Below are 19,760 nucleotides of genomic sequence, written 5' to 3'. Positions count from 1 at the left end.
ACACAAAATGGTAATACATGAACAGTGTAACATCAGACAGACACCGAAGTAGATCTAAAGGGTGTAGACTGCAAGACAGCCTGCCAGCCAATGGAATGAAGTAGCTGTGGGGGTGTGTACTGGTCCAGGCTAGCACCACGTTTGAGTTTGAGTGGGGGAAAGTACTTGAAGAAAGGAGTTGAATCGGCTAGAATTTGATAGTCACCAGGTTTGTAGTAGTTTTTGAATGTCTGTATATTTGGCCTCTGCAGTCAGATTGCTTTTTTTGAGCAAAAAAAAAAAAAAAAAAGGCTCCCCTCTTTTTTACTCCTTAAAATCGCACAGTGCATTTTTAATCGTGCTTAACAGTGGCAAAACCACTTTTTTCTACTAAAATATTGTGTAGAATAAAGAACCCGGGGAGGTAGAATCCAGCTGGAGGTTGCCTCATAAGCACAGAGGATGCTGGGCTGGACCCTTTGTCTCAGTAAATCAGGTCCAGTGTTCTGTTATACTGGCTGACTCCTAAGGATGATTTTTAGAAATCTCTCTAGGAGGAAAGTTTGCGCTCTGCTGGCATTCTTAGCCCAGGAACAAAGGTTGCTTCAGACTGCTTAATGATTTACTTTTACTTCTTGCTAAATTTGCATTGACCCCACCCACTTCTAGGACTTAACCTTTAGAGCTTAATTATCCTCTACCTCTCAGTTTCCTCTTTTAAAACCAACTTTTGAACTTCTTTGATCTCTGATTTCCCATTGCAGCCCCAGTACTATATAAAACACACACTGTCCATCTACATCGCCCGCCTTCTTGCTGTCCAATCCCTTATTCTCAAAACCAGCAATTCACATTCCGGCTCCCTAGAGAAGCAAAGATGTTAGAAGAGGCCAAGTTAGCAAATATTAAATTGTTGTTGTTTCTGAAGAGTGGACATCACGTTTATGTGCCTTGTTGACATTATTTTCCAGTTGCTTAAGAGATATGCAGCTAAACCATTATATTTGTTTTCCTGCAGGATCTGAGTTCATTTCTTTGAAGTTCCTTGTATTCTGTTCTTTTATGCCAGGTCCTCTTCTATGATGAGTCACAGCTCCACAAACTCACTAAAGCAACTGAAGTTTGCCCTAGTTTGTTAGTCCTCTTCATCTTGCCATAGTTTTTAATACCAAAACATGAACAAATCGCATCAGCTGTAGAAAGCACTGTTATTGTTGCGCTTGTTCCTACTAGGTTCTAGTAACTAGAATGTTAAGATACAATTCTCTGTTCTTTTTATCCTGTTTACAAGAAGGTTTGCTACTGAAAGCACTGCTAAATCCCAGCATATAAACAGAAACTGAATTGCACCTAATAAGTAGTAGCAAGCATTGCAAGATAATATGAAAGATCAGCGTGTGTAAACTTATGAGTATATTATCTTAAGGAATACAGAGGGAGCGGGATTGGGAAGGATTATGTAGCTATGAAGGCTCTTCAACATATTTTAGATTGCTTAAGATAATGAACAGGATACTCAATAGATGATCTACAAAACAGAGGTACTGTAGACCTCCATACTTTGCTTTCATGACACTCTGGAATCTTCCTACCCATTTATCATCCCCATCTTATTGCAGAGAATGTATATTCCAAGGAGGACTTACTTTCAGTGGGTTTTTCTTTTTCCCTTCTAATTAAATACTACAAGGAAGTTATTAACTATTTTAGAAATACAACATGTATTAGGTGATTGAGACTTTTTAAATGCTTTGGATTAGCCATGTGAATTTACCCTCCTGAGCGCGCTTCTCTCCCCGTCTTCACTCAACTGCCTTCTCAACCAGCTTGTTTGAGTTGGGGAGGACCCTTTGCTCTTCATCATCGTTCTCTCCAATCCTCAGCTTTCTAATCTTTCTTCAAGAGCAACCTTACACCTGAGTTTTCCAACATAAAATTCTTAAGGTTGAAACAAAACAACAATCTAATTTATAATCTCTGTAAGGGAAACAGGTGGTTTTAAGAACTGAGGGTGGCTAATGTGTACTTTATACCAAGTAAATATTTAATAACACATACGTTTTTATGCTTCTCTTTTCCCACATACCATATTTAAAGGAAGCCAGTAGGTTTACATCTGTTAAGGAATTGCAAAAGAGTGTGCTTCATGCTCTGATGGAAAGTTTCAAGAGAGGCCTTAGATATTTTCAGCAAAGATTAACAGAAAACATTATCGGTGATTATTCCTATTAACATTCTCAGAATAAACCCTCTGGTTTTATTGGCTGTGGTTCTACCTGAGATTAATGTACCTTTTTAGAAGAAAAATTATTTAACTCATTGGAGAGAAGTAGAGAGATTGATGCTAGCAGTTCACTGATGCAAGAGTCAATTTACTTTCTCTTCTCTCCAGTCCTCCCATCCCCCAGTCCCTTTTAGTCCTCAGACTAAAAATGTTGAGTCCAAATTCCTGTGACTGGTTTTTCCTCTCAGAACTTTCTAAAATTATCATTTAAATAAAGCTGATGTAATTCTGATACATTGTCTTATTTAGCTGCAAATGTCAGCACCCAGAAAAAGTGTATATTAACCCATTGACTTATTTTTTAAGAACCAAAATGCAAAAAAGAAACAGTAGGAGGTAGATGGTCTTTGTTGTTGTCTCTGGGCAGCTGAATGTAGGGGGTGGGGCAGGGAAGCGCACAAGGGTTGGAGTTAATACTGTATCGAAGCTCCCCTTCAGCCTTTGGGATCTAATTTTGTGGTAAATAGTAGTACTTTGGGGAAAACTGTAGAAAGTACTGATACTGTTTCAAAATGAGACTTCCTCTGCTTTCACTGAAAGAAAATGTTTCAGATTTATTTCTCTTAGCTGAATTGACAATGGTCAAAACATAGGTAAGTTTGAATAAATTCACACTGTGTAGTATTTTTAGAGTGAGTATGTATCTGTACATTTAACTCAATCTGAAAGTTCATTTAGAGCACAGGTAGCTTACATATCCTCTACCCTCTAGCCCTTAGCCCTGTGGTAGTAGCCCTGTTGTTCTTTTTAATATTGTTTAGTTAAATATGAATTGGTGTTGCTGTTACAACAGTCTTTGTATTTCATGGAGCCAGATGCTTTCCCCCAAAATACTAGGGAATGAAAAGCCATGATAATGGAGGAGACCTATACAAGAGACCTGATTGTCCTTCAGTCTTCCTGTCGCTTTGTGTGAATTCCTCTAGCTAGTTTGCTTTGGCAGTAAAAACCCCATATGCAGAAAGACAAACACTATTCATTATGCAAAGGACACGTTGCAGGAATTGGGGTGTCAAAAATTTGAGGACAAACATCAATAGTATGTATCAAACTCCAGTAAAACTGACGTTTAAATTGCTAAGTGTAGAGAATTACTTAGACTTTGTAACTTATATAGTGGGAAGAAATTGGCTTTAGCGCTGTTGGTGATAATTTAGATTGCTTAATAAAATTGTTTCATATCCAGTTATGTTAAAGATAACTGACGGCTTTGCCAAGAACCAATAAAGACTAAAATATCAACTTCTGGATGTTGAAAACTCCTAGGCTATATAGTCTCTGACATGAGACTTTTTTTTTTTTTTTCTGATTACTTTGCATAATAATTAGGTTGTTATAAATAATGAAGGGAAAAACCTTTAATAGCACTTTAATGAAGCATGTTGATTCATAAATGGGCCCATAACTGCTCCACCCAACAAATCCCTGTTAAAATACAAATGTTCTAATAATCTGTGAACGTTTGTGAATAATTGTGAGTAATTTTTGTGAATATTTGTGAAAGTTATAAAATGAAGCAGCTGTATTCCCAATCCTTTCCTACAAGATAACCGTGAACAGTCTTAAGACCACAAACTGTTATCTAGAACTGACCTAGCTATCCAGATGAATCAATGTTTTCGCCTTTCCAGAGGCAGAAGTTAACGCAGATGGAAGTACACACTATCGAGACTGAAGTGTTAACGTATGAAATACTACTAATGAAGGCAGGAGAGTTTTTCTGAAGGCCAAGAAGACAGTCTGAGAGAGGGCTGCTCAGAATGTTTCCGATTGCCTTCCAACAGGCAGCTGTACCTGGGAGAGCCTGCCTTCGCCAGGGTCGACTGGCAAAACAAGGGATAGATAACATGGGTTGAGTCCTGCACCGCTCATTTTGCTAAGAGCGGTTCAGACATCACTGCTTTGATTCCTCAGAACAACCTCGTGAATGCACTGTTGACCCAGATTTTCTGATGCAGATACTAAGGTTAGAGAATGAGGTCTTCTTTGGCGGGGGTTACACAGCCGTAAGTAGTAGGGTTCAGTTCAGGTTCTAGCCATATGATTCCGGCACCCACCTTCTTAGTCTTTACTGTCTGGATTTATTCATGTAAAAAGTTAAAAATTGACTCATGTAAGAGTTAATCAAAATTTGTTACTAGTCAGTGCAATAATTTTTAAAATGGCTTTCTTCTGGGTGTCTCTTCCTATAAACTAAGCAAACTTGATCATGAATCGCTATTATTTCTCTTGACTGTTCCTGGCGAAAGTCTCTCAGACCTTCTACTGTTTCTGAATTGCTTCTTGGCTAGTTGAAAATGTGAAAGATGACACAAATAACAATTATAAAGATTGACTTTCCTTTCCTAAAAAGCGTTAGCCGTTCAGTCGTGTCCGACTGTGCAACCCCAGGGACAGTAGTCCACCAGGCTCCTTTGCCCATGGGATTCTCCAGGTAAGAATTCTGGAGTGGTTAGCCATCCCCTTCTCCAGGGGATCTTCCCACCCAGGGATGGAACCCTGGTCTCCTGCATTGCAGGCGGATTCTAGTGACACAGTTGAAAGCACTCTGAATAATATGTTGCTGCAGTAGGAGTTCAAGGAAGATGCCAGAGAAAGACTGTCTAGAGGTAGGTAAAGCTGGATAGGACTTAGATTGGGAAAAGGTCATTTCAGATAAAGAGATGTCAAAGAGGAGGTGACGATAGCTCTAGCAGGAGGCAGGACTGTGTGTTGGGATCGTGAAGACAGACTGTGTTTGTAAATAGTGAAAAGGTTTTATAGTGTAAATATTCATTTGATTACTAATACAGAGCTTCTAAAACCCATGTAATTTCCTGAGTGATAGGGGTTCTGAGCGTGCCCGTTGTTTTAATATTTGGCCTTTGACTCTAGTTGCTAACACAGAGGCCCTGAAATCCTTGTAATTTCCAGAGTTATGGGGGATGGCAGGAGCATCCTATACAGAGTTCCTAAAGCCCTTGGAATTTCCTGGGTGAATACGAGCACCTTTTGTTCTGATGAACCAATTCTTGGCTCCTTGATAGCTTCAGGATTCCCCTACAGGTAGGGTACATGGAATGGAGAGTCAAAGATAACTCGGTTTTCTCCTCTGCGATGCTGGTAGAAAAACTGGTATTAGGGAAAGAAGTGTTACGAGGAAAGAGGATTGGACTTTGAAAATAAAGGAAGTCTGGTATAAAATGATCCTTAGGAAAAAACACAGGCATACGTTTTTCTCAACTTTATCCTTGCAAAGTATAGTCCCTGTGGTACCTGTCCCTACCTTCTGTCCAATATCCCTATAACTCTTCTCTTCCTCTCTTAAGATCCCTCTCAGATATCTCCTAGACTTGTAAATAATAGATATGAAACTAGATACCTGAAAGTTTGAGCCTTTACCTCTTTGAACCTTTTTATAACAAATTGTTGTCTTTTACTAAATGTTACCTACTGTATATTCACAAGGCTTACCAGCGTCATTCCCAAGACCTCTTTAGTATGAAGGTGTGACTAAGTTTAGTAGTATTATCAGAGTAAGGAATCAATAAAACAACAATTAACAGAATCTTCCCTCCCCCCTCTAATGCATATTCTTTCCTCCATCCATTGGGCAGTAAGTTAAATACTTAAGCACAAAACAGAGCTGTATGTTCTATAGATATGTATATACATAAATGCAGGGAAATGACTTGGAAGGATACATATACATTTAAGTTGCTAAGAATATTCACCCCTAAAGAATGATGTCATAAGTGGTAATCAGGAGACATCTGCTTTTCCTTTTTTGAATTTTGATGAAAACAGGCATATATGTTATGTAATTTTGAAATTTTAATGGAAAGAAATACATTTTCCATTCCATTTTCTCAGCATCTGCTAAACATTCACTTCCAGAAGGCTAAGATTTACCTCTTCAAAGTGCTTAAAATAAAAATTTTGATAATAGGTTAAAACGGTGAAGTGTTCCCTGCCTTCTTACATGGATACTTTCAAAAGCAGTCCTTAGCTCCTGAACTAAATACTCCTTCCTGAGGCTGAAGGAATTTTTGTGAGACTTTGAGTCTTTTCTATGGCCTTTACTTGCTGGTGGGTAGGTACTGGTTTCTCACTGCTTCTTTGCCTTCTCTCCTCACTTTAAGTTATGTTCTTTCATTGCGAATTAGGGGATTATATTGTTGAGAAAATAGGTTCTAATGAGTAAATGCCAAGTGTAGTAGTGCATGAACTTTAATAGGTGTTGTAAGTCCTCTTTCCCTTTATGGGTCTCTATGCTTGTGGTTTCTATCCAGGGCTTCCCTGGTGGCTCAGAGGTTAAAGCGTCTGCCTGTAATGCGGGAGACCCGGGTTCGATCCCTGGGTCAGGAAGATCCCCTCGAGAAGGAAATGGAAACCCACTTCAGTATTCTTGCCTGGAGAATCCCATGGACTGAGGAGCCTGGTGGGCTACAGTCCATAGGGTCGCAAAGAGTCAGACACGACTGAGCGACTTCACTTCACTTCATGCTTGTAGCAGAACTCTTGGCTATTGAGTATAGTTTCTGAAAAGACACAGTACAGGTGGGAATTGAATTTCTAATCCATAAATCAAACCCTATTAAAAGATCCAGGTTCAAGTGACATTTACAACCATTTGAATTTACATGAATGTATTTAGTTAATGATTCATCATAAAAAACAAAGCTTCCTTAGTCACTAAGAGCTTTTTGTATGTTTTGATTCTGAGTCAGCTAGGAAAAGGAAGAAAAATTCAAGCTACTCAGTAGTGGTTTTCACTGCATCTTTTTCAGTGTAATCAGCTCTTGTGTTTTCTTTACCACCATAGCAACGTAGCCAGTTTTTGCTTTCGATTTTTTTCCTTCTAGAAAAACTTACTGTACGCCAGTCTTAGGCTCTTGAAGGTAGTAAGGGAAACCTTCGGTAATTAAGTTAAAAGGCTGAGACACATTTCATGCTGTGTGTGGTTTACAGATGTCTGCATTTCACTGATGTTCTTTTCAAACATCTGGTTACTAGTTAGCTCAAAACAAGTATATATTAGGTTAACTTCTCTGGGGAATCGAAGGAATGATTACAAAGTTCTATTACGAAGCCTTCCTCCAATGTTACCAAGTTTGATAAGTAATAAACATTGTCGTGGGTGGTGTTTCTTTGGTTTACTCTGGTGAATTGAAAGCACAGATTACTGTCAGCCGTGGTCCTTGACTTTAGACCCCGTTTCGGTCTCCTTTTTAATTTTCGTTTTACATTGCAGTACAGTTAATTTGCAGTGTTAGTTTCAGGTGTACAGCATAGTGGTTGAGTTACACATATGTTTATTTCTATTTTTCAGATTCTTTCCCATAGAAGTTATTACAGAGCACTGAGTACAATTCCTATACAGTAGACCTACCCATACAGTAGGTCTTTGTTGATCTGTTTTATATAGTGTGTATATGTTAGTCCCAACCTTCTAATGTATTCCTTTCCCCACCCCCCATTTCTTACGACGTTAGGCCTGTGGTCCACACCTCTAATCACCCAGTTCCCTTTCTAGGGCGCCCAGCTGTGGGCTTATGCTTTCCATTGGAAGCATCTACCTCCATTATTACATCTGTTGTTCAAAGACCCAACTGATCTCTTCCCAAACACTAGTAATGCTAATATCAGCATAGGCTCTGAGACTTTACGATACCCAAAAACCCTGACATACTTTTCTCCATTTCTCTAATAAGGTTTGTTCCTTTTAGTTTCTGTCCCTGTACCCCATTCAATCTCTGGTCTTGCTTACCTTTAGCCTTCTCTGCCACAGAAAAGAGGGAAAGAAAGGCTTGGTTCTATAAAAAATGAGACTATTCATACTGAAAATAAGGTCCTTCTTTCTTGCTTCATTTTGGTTTAAAATGTTTTAAGTTTTTCTGATTTTCTTTTATGCATGAGGGTATTTGGCTTTATGAGTAACTTTGTCTTCATGTAGTATCTCCCAATCCACTGAATTTACAAATTTAGTGGAAATATTGTCTTCTTTGCAGTCATATTCTTAGCATCAGCTAGAATGTGATGAAGAATTTTTCAGGTGGCAGTATATTTTTAGTAATTTTCTTTGATTTTCAATCCCAAAGGAGGAAGAGTAACTAGCTATCTCTTGGGTGTAGGTAATTTCCTGTATTACTGGAGTTTGTTAACCTGTTACCTCGAGTGTTTAGTGCAGAGTACTTGTTGAGGTTGTTTTTTTTCCCCCTCAGATTAATAGTGTGGGTCACTCTGTACTAGTATATCTGCTGATTTCCAGAATTAAAAACATTCATGTATTACTAATTAGAAAGTTAAAATAAAAGCGTATGTCTTCTCTAGGCCAGGCACCCCATGCACGGGTTTCTAGGTTCCTCTCTGTGTCTGCCCTTATTGTTCCAAGGCTTATCCCCCTGACTCCACTACTTTCCTTGTAGTCATCCCTTGCCTCAATTCACTGGAAGTCGTCATTGGTTCCTAGCCTGCAGAAAATGCCTGTGGAATGAGAGGTAATTTATGTAACTACTGTTCTTCAGTGTCTTTGAGCTGAACTCTGTAAATGGGTGTGGCTAGGAGAGAAAAGTTCACTTTACAAACAGGAATTCCTGGTGCCATCCAGTGGAAACATGCTTTTTGTTACATGCACAGTTTCTGACTCATCATTCCAGGACTTCTGCAGTAAAACAGACGTTTTGTTTACACCATGTAGAAAGAGGGTCTGGTTTCCAGTGAGCATTTAAGTCTAGAACTTAAATTTCTCTCTGATTTCTGAATGTTAAATATTTCACACTGTTTTTCATTGAAGGCACTAGTTATAAGCACTGGGTAAGGGAAAGTAACTTTTCCCCCACTTAAGAAAGGAAGGGGGGCTTCCCTGGTGGTCCAGTGGTTAAGACTTCCCCTTCTAATGCAGGGGGTGCTGGTTTGATCCCTGATTGAGGAGCTAAGATCTCACATGCCTCCTGGTGAAAAAACTAAAACACACAACAGAAACAATATTGTAACAAATTCAATAAAAAACTGGTCCACATTAAAAAAAAGTCTTGTAGAAAAAAGAAGTTCATATAATTTAGTGACTACTTGCACAGACTCATATATTTAACTTATATGCAGAGTCCATCATGAGAAACACTGGGCTGGAAAAAGCACAAGCTGGAATCAAGATTGCAGGGAGAAGTATCAATAACCTCAGATATGCAGATGACACCGCCCTTATGGCAGAAAGTGAAGAGGAACTGAAAAGCCTCTTGCGGAAAGTGAAAGAGGAGAGTGAAAAAGTTGGCTTAAAGCTCAACATTCAGAAAACTAAGATCATAGCATCTGGTCCCATCACTTCATGGCAAATAGATGGGGAAACAGTGGAAACAGTGTCAGACTTTATTTTTAGGGGCTCCAAAATCACCGCAGATGGTGACTGCAGCCATGAAATTAAAAGACGCTTACTCCTTGGAAGGAAAGTTATGACCAACCTAGATAGCATATTCAAAAGCAGAGACATTACTTTGCCAACAAAGGTCCGTCTAGTCAAGGCTATGATTTTTCCAGTGGTCATGTATGGATGTGAGAGTTGGACTGTGAAGAAAGCTGAGCGCTGAAGAATTGATGCTTTTGAACTGTGGTGTTGGAGAAGACTCTTGTGAGTCCCTTGGACTGCAAGGAGATCAAACCAGTCCATTCTAAAGGAGATCAGTCCTGGTGTTCATTGGAAAGACTGATGCTGAGGCTGAAACTCCAATACTTTGGCTACCTCATGCGAATAGTTGACTCATTGGAAAAGACCATGATCCTGGGAGGGATTGGGGGCAAGAGGAAAAGGGGATGACAGAGGATGAGATGGCTGGATGGCATCACCGACTCAATGCACATGAGTTTGGGTGAACTCCAGGAGTTAGTGATGGACAGGGAGGCCTGGCGTGCTGTGATTCATGGGATTGTAAAGAGTCGAACACAACTGAGCGACTGAACTGAACTGCACAGACTCTAACAGCACACTGATCAAAGGGCTTTATATATAATAAGAAAAATGCTGGTTCTTAATAGTGTACTACTCTACCACCCGTATGAATTTATCTTGAGAAGTAATCAAAGTTCGTTGAACTGCTTAAAATGCTATCCATTTAGAGTTTTTAAATGTACATTTCTTTGCTATTTGCCACTACTTTGTAATACTTATTATAGAAATGAAAATAGTTGAGAGTGAAGTATTGACCACATGCAGACACTGTGCCAGCTGCCTCATACACATTATCCCAAGCAATTCTGGCGTGAAGCCTAGAGCATTGCTTATACCTCATTGCTCAACCAGGTGAGCAGGTGCAGACTTCCATTGCAGTTGCTATTTGGGTGGGGATTCACTTGTTAGAAAATGATGGGCACTACACCCAACCCAGATTCCTGAACTAGCTTAGTTTCCACTAAATGATATGCCTGCTGCTTAGTCACTTCAGTCATGTCCAACTCTGTGCAACCCTATGGACTGCAGCCTGCCAGGCTCCTGTGTCTATGTGATTCTCTAGGCAAGCGTCCTAGAGTGGGTTGTCATACCCTCCTCCAGGGTATCTTCCCAACCCAGGGATCAAACCTAGGGCTCCTGCATTGCAGACAGACTACTGCTGAGCCACCAGGGAAGCCCCAGTAACATGCCTAAGTAATGCCTATTCATTAATTTGTATAAACACATTTTAGTATTTAAGCAATTTTTTAGCTTAACCAAGGAGATAAAAGACCTAAGATGTTATTGAAGGAAATTGAAGATAAAAAGAAGTGGAAAATATCCTGTGTTCATAGATTGGAAGAATTCATAATATTAAAATGTCCATAATACCCAAAGTAATCAATGGGTTTAATGCAACCCCTATCAAAATCTCATAACAGTTTTTCAAAGAACTAGAAAAACTAAAATTTGTATGGAACCACAGAAGATCTTGTATAGCCAAAACAATCTGGAGAAAAAAAGAATAAAGCTGGTGGTATCATGCTCCCTGACTTCAGACTATACTACAAAGTTACAGCAATCAAAACAGTATATTTCTGGCACAAAAAAGACACACAGATCAATGGAACAGAATAGAGAGCCCATAAATAAGCCCACACACTTGCAGTCAATTAATCTACAACAAAGGACACAAGAATATACAATTGGGAAAAGATTCAAAAATAAACTCAAAACTTAAAGACCTAAAGGTAAGATCGGAAACCATAAAACTTTTAGAGAAAAACAAAGGCAGAACACTCTGACATAAATCATAGCAGTATTTTTTTTGGATCTGTCTCCTAAGGCAAAGGAAACCAGCAACAAAGTGAAAAGACATTATCTACTGGCTGGGAGAAAACATTTGGGTTAAATATCTAAAGTATGTAAACAGCTCCTACAACTCCATACTAAAAAGACAATCTAATTTAAAAGTGGAAGACCACAAATAGCAAACGTTGGTGAGGGAGTAGAGAAAAGGGAGCACACACAGTAGAGTTGGTGGGAGTGTTAATTGGTGCAGCCAATTTCTGGAAAACTGGAGGTGCCTCAGGAAAAATAAAGATAGAGCTACCATATGATTTAGCAGTTCCACTTCTGGGAATGTATATGAAAAAAATGAAAATACTAATTTCAAAAAGATACATGCACCTCAGTGTTTAGAAGCAGCATTATTTGTAATAGCCAAAATATGGAAGCACTCGAAGTGTCCAACAGATGAGCAGATAAAGATGTGGTGTGCATATGTTTTATATATTATATACATTTAAGTATCTATGTTGTTATTCAGTTGCTAAGTCATGCCTGACTCTTTGTGACCCCATGGACTGCAGCACACCAGGCTCCTCTGTCCTCCACTGTCTCCCAGAATTAGCTCAAATTTATGTCCATTGAGTCGGTGATGCCATCAAACCATCTCATCCTCTGTCGCCCCTTCTCCTCCTGCCCTCGGTCTTTCCCAGATCAGGATCTTTTCCAGTGGGTCAGCTTTCTGTGTTGGTGGCCAAAATATTGGAGCTTCAGCATCAGTCTTTCCAATGAATTTTCAGGGTTGATTTCCTTTAGGATTGATTGGTTCAATCTCCTTGCTATCCAAGGGGCTCAAGTCATCTCCAGCACCACAATTCAAAAGCATCAGTTCTTTGGTGCCCAGCGTTTTCTATGGTCCAGCTCTCATATCCGTACATGACTGCTGGAAAAACCATAGCTTTGACTATACAGACCTTTGTGGGCAAATCTTTTTCTCTAAAATATCAGAATACTTGAATCAAATTCAGTGCTCATTCTTTTGGGGCATACAGGATCTTAGTTCTCTGACCAGGGATCAAACCTGTACTCCTTGCGTGGAAGGCAAAGTCTTAACCACTGGGACACCAGGGAACTCCATCTGTTACTGACTCTTTAATGATAAGCTACTTTAATTGTTCTTTAAAAAGTGTGGACATTTTTGAGTTCTTCTATTTTTAACATGCTGGAAGGATGTTCTAAATACATCCCCTCCTTTCTCACCCCATCTTTTTTATTTCTTTTTTTTTTTTAACAACCAGGTATCCGTTACAGCACTGATGTGAGTGTAGATGAAGTGAAAGCTCTGGCTTCTCTGATGACATATAAGTGTGCAGTGGTTGGTAAGTGGTCTCCTTTGTTGCTACCTAATAAGAACTGTGGGAAAATGTTTGCATACAAGGTTACTTTTAAGATGTTAGAGAAATATACCTTAGGAGAAGTCTTTGGGGTTTGTTTTGCTTTTTTTAGGTTGCGAAAGACTTACATCATTTTTTTCTGTAAGTCTTGATTTACCTTTTTCTAAATGGGAGACTTTTTATAGGAATTAACTGAATTTTCCTGAAGTGTAGATATTTGTTTAAATCCCTTTCTATACTCTGTAAATAAGACCAAACCATAGTACAAGAAAAATACTTTGTTACATTTTAGACATAGTAAGGCACTCGGATTAGATATGCACTATAATTTGTATATTCTTAGAATTTATATTACATCATTTTAGGAAAGATCATTGTGGGCTTATTTACTGAACCTTCTGAAACTAAAGCTAAAAGCATCACACTTTTATAGTATTACATAGTGCTTTCTGCCTTTTTAAGTCTTTTATCCTTTATATGGAATAACAGCTTTCAAACTTCTCTTTCAGATGTGCCATTTGGGGGTGCCAAAGCTGGTGTGAAGATCAATCCCAAGAACTACACTGTAAGTACCAAAATGACACTAGTGCACATGGTGCCTCTGCAAAGGGCTTGAAATCACTGTGCTTCTGCGCATCCCTAATACCCGTGAGATTAATGGGTCCTGTTGCTTTAAAAAGCAATGAAAAAACAAGCAGGCAGCTAACTCATTGAATGTTCTGCCATATAAAGGTTCACCTGCTTACATCAATGTCCTTTTTTATTTTCCTACTTGGTTAAAAGGTAATAAGTATACATTCATATTCTTAGGCATTTGTGTACATGTTTATTAAATATGGCTATAATGTAAATATACTATATATAAATATATCATATACTAATACAACTATGATCTGAGGTTTTTATGTTGGGATCTCAAGGTTCTAGTGTATGTAGTTTGGTAAAAATATTATTTATCCTATCAATTCCAAGTTAATGTTACTAATTAGCCTCTGTATTAAGTTTAATAAATTATATGAATTAATATCTGCATACAAACAATATCTATGTTTTTAAAATTGTGATTAGATGAAAATAAACCCTGAGGATTGCTCATAGACTCCTGTATTGATACAAGAAGGACAAGTGTGAGCACTATGCTGCTCTTTGTTGCTTGTTACTCAGTCACTACATCTTGTCCAGCTCTGCGACCCCATGGGCTGCAGCATGCTAGACTTCCCTGTCCTTCTTAGGTAACCTAATTTTTGGTCTCAGAAATGTAAAATTTAATTTCCATTTAAAATGGAAATGCCTACTTTAGGAGCTGTTTTTCTGAAGATTACACAAGATAATATGAAAATGTTCCATAAGTAGAAAATAGGATGCAACGGTTAGTTATCTCCTCTAGTGGTTTTTCTATCAAAAATTACTTTTTCATTGTTGTCATGTTTTCCCCTTTTTCCTTTACAGGATAATGAATTGGAAAAGATCACAAGGAGGTTCACCATGGAGCTGGCCAAGAAGGGCTTTATTGGTAAGTATTGCCGTGTAGGTTTCCACAGTGTGGGAACATCTGAAAAGTAGTTGTCATAATTCTAAACCCCTGCTTTTGTCTGTATATGGATACAGACATGGATGGGCTTGTCCTTTTCCTCTGAGAAATTGGGTTCTGTGTTAAACATGGTGAGCACACCAGGGCACGTTTGGACTCCGCTCTAAGAGAACAGCTCACGATCCCAGTACACAGCATGGACAGCGGCAGAGGCCGCTGCACCTCTTCTCCTGTACAGACGTAACATATAAGGTTCTTGAACCCTGTAACAGCGTTGAACCACAAGCACAGTCAACAGTGGTGGCATCCAAAAAGATTTCAGGAACTACATAATACCTTCATCATAAATAATTTTTAATATGCGAAAAGGAGTTTTGCAATAGTAATCCTGTTCTGAAAGCAGTGAGAAAACATGCTATTTGGAATCGGAGGCTGAAGCAGGCCTTTCCCTTCAGAGAAGTGGGTGCAGGCTGGGAGGTGTGGGGCTCATTCTGATGACTCACTTGGCCATCACTGGCTGATTCCTGGGGCCCCTAATGTTTGTTACTAGGAGCTTTTGCCAGTCAGACTAAATTTCTGAGGGTACTGACACTCATTTTATGTTTTTGTATCCTAGTATTATATGTATCATACATTATTTTGTGTGAGATGTGAATATTCTTTGATGCATAATTATTATTTAATCCTTTTAAGTTTCAAGCAAATTAAACCTGTTGTCCTGAAAGATTCTGATCTGTGGTAAAAAATAAATAAATAAAATCGTTTGATAGAATTTTGCTACCGTAGTTTAACATAGTAAACTCAAAAAACTAAACAGGAAAGAAAAGCTCCTTTTTCTGTTTTCCTGACCCTCTGTTTTTCTTTCTCAGTATTCTTCTCACTGTTGACAAGTTCCTATTGACTTAATGTGTTCCTATTTTGAAGTTTTCCCCTTCTGGTAACACGAGACCTTTACTAGACTTGTCCTGTCTTCCATAGTGTAGAAGGCGTCTGGATTCTCGGCACGCAGCCTCCCTGGCGCTGCTGTGGGCTTTGCTTGCAGCCACTGTACAGGGGGAGCACTCACGCAGCGACAGAGTAACTACTGAACCCGGTCGCCTGCATGATGTTTTGCATCATAGCTTAGCTTAAATCTCAAACATAGTTAATAGTCTTGAGTGGTATCAGACTTTATTCAGTTGTATTTTTTGCCCATATATAGAGTATATACAACTTAATTTTCTCTATATTGATAAGAACCCTGTAATTTCAAAGGTTAAAAAGTGATTCCTTGAAATACTGAAAGCTTAAATATTAGCAATTTAACTTTTTTGTTTATGTATAAAAGCTTTACTAAGCCACTCTGCAACTAAGCTGACATCTGGGCCCAGAAAGCTTTGTAGCCTAAGAGGGAGGCAGTTGGCTTTCTTTTCCTCTCTCTAGGGCACAGAATTAGTCCTGAGCAAACCTTAGGAATTGGCATCATTTCAGTTATTTTCTGACTTGCCTTTCCACAGAGTTTCAGATTATGAGTTAGACCTGAGTCTGGGTCCTAGCCCTGTCATATTGAATGAGTTTAAGGTCAGCTTTTCAATTTCTGCAAAAAAAAAAAAAAAATATTGTCACCTGGGGTTTTGGTAGAGATACTTTGAATCTGTTGACTTATCTGTTGTGTGTTGCCATCTTAACCATAGTGAGTCTTCCCGTCCATGAGTACTGAATGTCTTTCCGTTTGTTTACTCGTATTTTACAGTTTTCTAGGTACAAGTTTTGTACTGCTGTTAAGTTTATTCATAAGTATTTTATTTTTTCTGATACTGTTCTAAGAGATACTGGTCTTCAGTATTCTTATGAAGTCTTTCATATCAAGAATGAAAGCATGATATACTGTATTTTAGTTAACTAATCCACTAAACAGGTTGTTTTGTATTCTTACTTACCATTTTGATGAGTATATTTCTATATATTCCTGCCTTTACAGATTTAAGCGGGCACCACTTAATACATTTCCATCTGAGATCTCATAGGACATCAGCATTAGGACTGTCGTCGTTACTTGTCACTGCCTGTGGGCTAACTTCTTGTTACCTTCAAACCATTTAATTTGCTGCTCTGAGGAACTGAAAGCCAAGGTCTAAAACTTTCTGTACAGAGTAAGCTTTTAATAATAGGTCAAAGCAGGGTTCTGGCCTCATAGAATGAACTGAGAAGTGGTCCTTCGTTTTTCTTTTTTTTTAGTTTGTGAAAGGGTGTTAATTCTGTTATGTGCGTTTGGATATCGTCTTTTAAACTGTGGAGCTCCCTTCTCATCCCCCTATATCTCTGTGCACCAAAATTACCTGTTGAGCTTTACCTCTATACTCCTGCAAAAGCAGGTGCTTTTTTCAGTCAACTTTTTATCTTATTTTATTGGTACAGGATTGAGTGTTAAAAGGCTAGACTTTCACACTTGTACTTTGTAAGGTATTTGAGAATTTACCTGTAACTCGGGAATTGTTTGTAATCTGTGCATCCCTATACGTTGATTTTGTATGGAGTAGTAATAATACTTCGTGGTTTTACTTTGGGTGGTGGTGGTAATGGTTTAGTCCCTGAGTCATGTGCAGCCCCACAGACTGTAGCCTTCCGTGCTCCTCTGTCCACGGGATATCTCAGGCAAGAATACTGGAGTGGGCTGCCATTTCCTTCTCCAGGGGATCTTCCCGACCCAGGGATCGAACCATGCTTACTGCATTGCAGGTGAATTCTTTACTACTGAGCCAGCTGGGAACCTCTAAAAGGATGCAGGAGCAATTTGTCATGTTAACGTTGTGGTTTTCTTTTTATAAAGGTAATGAGTTTGTATTTTACAGTTGAAACAATATAGAAAGTTATAAACAAGACTGAACTCTAAATATAGTGAAAAAGTTTATCTTTCTAAACCTCTGCATACATTTATATGGAAATAAGTATAGTGATTACACATAGGTATATATAGAGAAGAACTTCTCTAGTGGTTCACTGGTAAAGAATCTGCCTCCCAAACTTGCAGGAGACACAAAGTTTGATCCCTAGGTTGGGAAGATTCCCTAAAGAAGGAAATAGCAGCCTACTCCAGTATTCTTGCCTGGAAAATTCCATGGACAAAAGAATCTGGCAGGCTACAGTCTAGGGGCTTGCAGAGAGTCTGACACAGCGTAGTGACTAAACAATAACAAGTGTATAAAGAAAGAGATTTATATGGATGGGAACTTAGACTTGCTATACAAACCTGCTTTTTCCTCCACATGTACGTTTTAATGATGATTCCAAGTCATTTACATGGGTGCACGTCATTCTTCGTAACTGCTGAATAGTATTTCTTTGCATGATATACTGTATTTTAGTTAACTAATCCACTAAACAGGTTGTTTTGTATTCTTACTTACCATTTTGATGAGTATATTTCTATATATTCCTGCCTTTACAGATTTAAGCGGGCACCACTTAATACATTTCCATCTGAGATCTCATAGGACATCAGCATTAGGACTGTCGTCGTTACTTGTCACTGCCTGTGGGCTAACTTCTTGTTACCTTCAAACCATTTAATTTGCTGCTCTGAGGAACTGAAAGCCAAGGTCTAAAACTTTCTGTACAGAGTAAGCTTTTAATAATAGGTCAAAGCAGGGTTCTGTCACAGGTAAAAGTCTTATGGGCTTAACATCGTTGCCTCCGCAACATGTGTTTTTGCTTTTTCTACTTGGTGAGGAGGGCTTCCATCCCCAGGAAGCAGGTGTGTCACTGTGCTGTGCCGCACACATGGCCTTCTAGCTGCCATACACATACACACACACACACACACACACACACAGCCTTCTAGCTGCAGCCTCCACATACACACACACACATACACATAGCCTTCTAGCTGCAGCCTGCACACACACACACACACACATAACTTTCTAACTGCAGCCTACACACACACACACACACACACACACAGCCTTCTAGCTGCAGCCTGCACACACACACACACACACACACATAACTTTCTAACTGCAGCCTGCGCACACACACACACACACACACACACACAGCCTTCTGGCTGCAGCCTCCTTGTGCCACCATGCTCTCTAAGTGCGGTTTAAGAAACTGAGGCCGAGAGAGGCTAAACTGGTTTGCCTATGCTTGCACATTCAGAAGTCTCTTGAGTGGTGTATCTGTTGTACAGAGCTAATTTCCAAACTCATAGCAAGTGGGAGAAGCTATGTAATGCTGTGTGTGTCCGTTTTGTAATGGAACATGTAGTGTGTCTATGATTTGAATTGGTAACCTAGATGAAATCTGAAGTTTTCTAGCCATGGTAGCCTTTTTATTATGGAGAACTGCAAGGATGTGTTTGAGATGATCTGCCTTAAACATTGGTGCCGTGCCCTTTCTGTGTGTCCCCAGGCCCTGGCGTCGATGTGCCCGCCCCCGACATGAGCACCGGCGAGCGGGAGATGTCCTGGATCGCGGACACCTACGCCAGCACCATAGGACACTATGTGAGTGCTCGCTGCAGCCCGAGGCTTCATCTGGTGTCTGTCAGAAGTGACAGTTCAAATGATGATGTACATAAGGGGAAAACTCGAGTTTGTCTCCACTCCTTTAATTATGTCTTGTTTTATATATTATTTTACTTCCTGTCCATCTTACATCATGAGCTTCCCTGGTGGCTCAGTGGTAAAGAATCTGCCTGCCAGTGCAGGAGATGCAGGTTCAATCCCTCACTCAGGAAGAGCCCCTGGAGAAGGAAATGGCAACCCACCCCAGTATTCTTCCCTGGGAAATCCCACTGATAGAGGAGCCTGGCAGGCTGCAGTCTACGGGGTTGCAAAAGAGTCAGACGCAACTTAGTGACTAAACAATAACCTTACATCATAAATGTAGTGAATTTGGGTTAGGCTTTTACTCACATGCAATCCTGTTCTCAACACTGGGATGGAACCCTCAAAGATCACCCACCAGGGCAGGATTCATTATAAGACAGTAGATGGGAAATAAAGAAGCATTCAATTCGAGCTTTTCCCTCAAAGAAACTAAGACACATTAAGCAGATAAGGTATGAAGACAGTGTAATAGCAGGGTGGAGAGTTTCTGAAAGCAGACTTCCTGGAAGGAGGTATTTGGTCAGGGCTAGACCTTGAACATGGATAGAATTCAAATGTGGGGATTTGGGGAATAGGCAGAGAAACTGTAGAGCTCAGACTGCCTGAAGATGAGGCACATTTAGAAAGGTAGCAGGAGATGAAGAAGTACAGGAAAGAATAAGAAAATACTCAAGTCCCCGTGTTTTTGTTTTCCTTGCTAGTCAGCGGGGAGCCTTTGATGCTGACTCTTCCTTAAGGGAGAGGGGCTGGCCGCAGCATTAGGCTAGAGCAAAGAAGGCCTCCACAGTAT

At 39.5% G+C, this 19,760-nt stretch overlaps 1 protein-coding gene across 1 annotated transcript in view; it reads left to right on the top strand.

Moving 5' to 3' along the window:
- The window catches only part of GLUD1 (glutamate dehydrogenase 1), a 38,364-nt gene that overhangs the window by 982 nt on the left and 17,622 nt on the right, over positions 1-19,760 (top strand). Inside the window, exons 2-5 of the mRNA XM_061405580.1 lie at positions 12,752-12,832; positions 13,357-13,412; positions 14,297-14,360; positions 18,771-18,865. Of these exons, the coding sequence (XP_061261564.1) occupies positions 12,752-12,832; positions 13,357-13,412; positions 14,297-14,360; positions 18,771-18,865 (296 nt within the window). The remainder of the gene's footprint in view (positions 1-12,751; positions 12,833-13,356; positions 13,413-14,296; positions 14,361-18,770; positions 18,866-19,760) is intronic.

This window comes from Bos javanicus, chromosome 28 (assembly GCF_032452875.1).
Source record: "Bos javanicus breed banteng chromosome 28, ARS-OSU_banteng_1.0, whole genome shotgun sequence".
NCBI lineage: Eukaryota > Metazoa > Chordata > Mammalia > Artiodactyla > Bovidae > Bos > Bos javanicus.
This window is presented reverse-complemented; position numbering and strand designations above follow the sequence as displayed.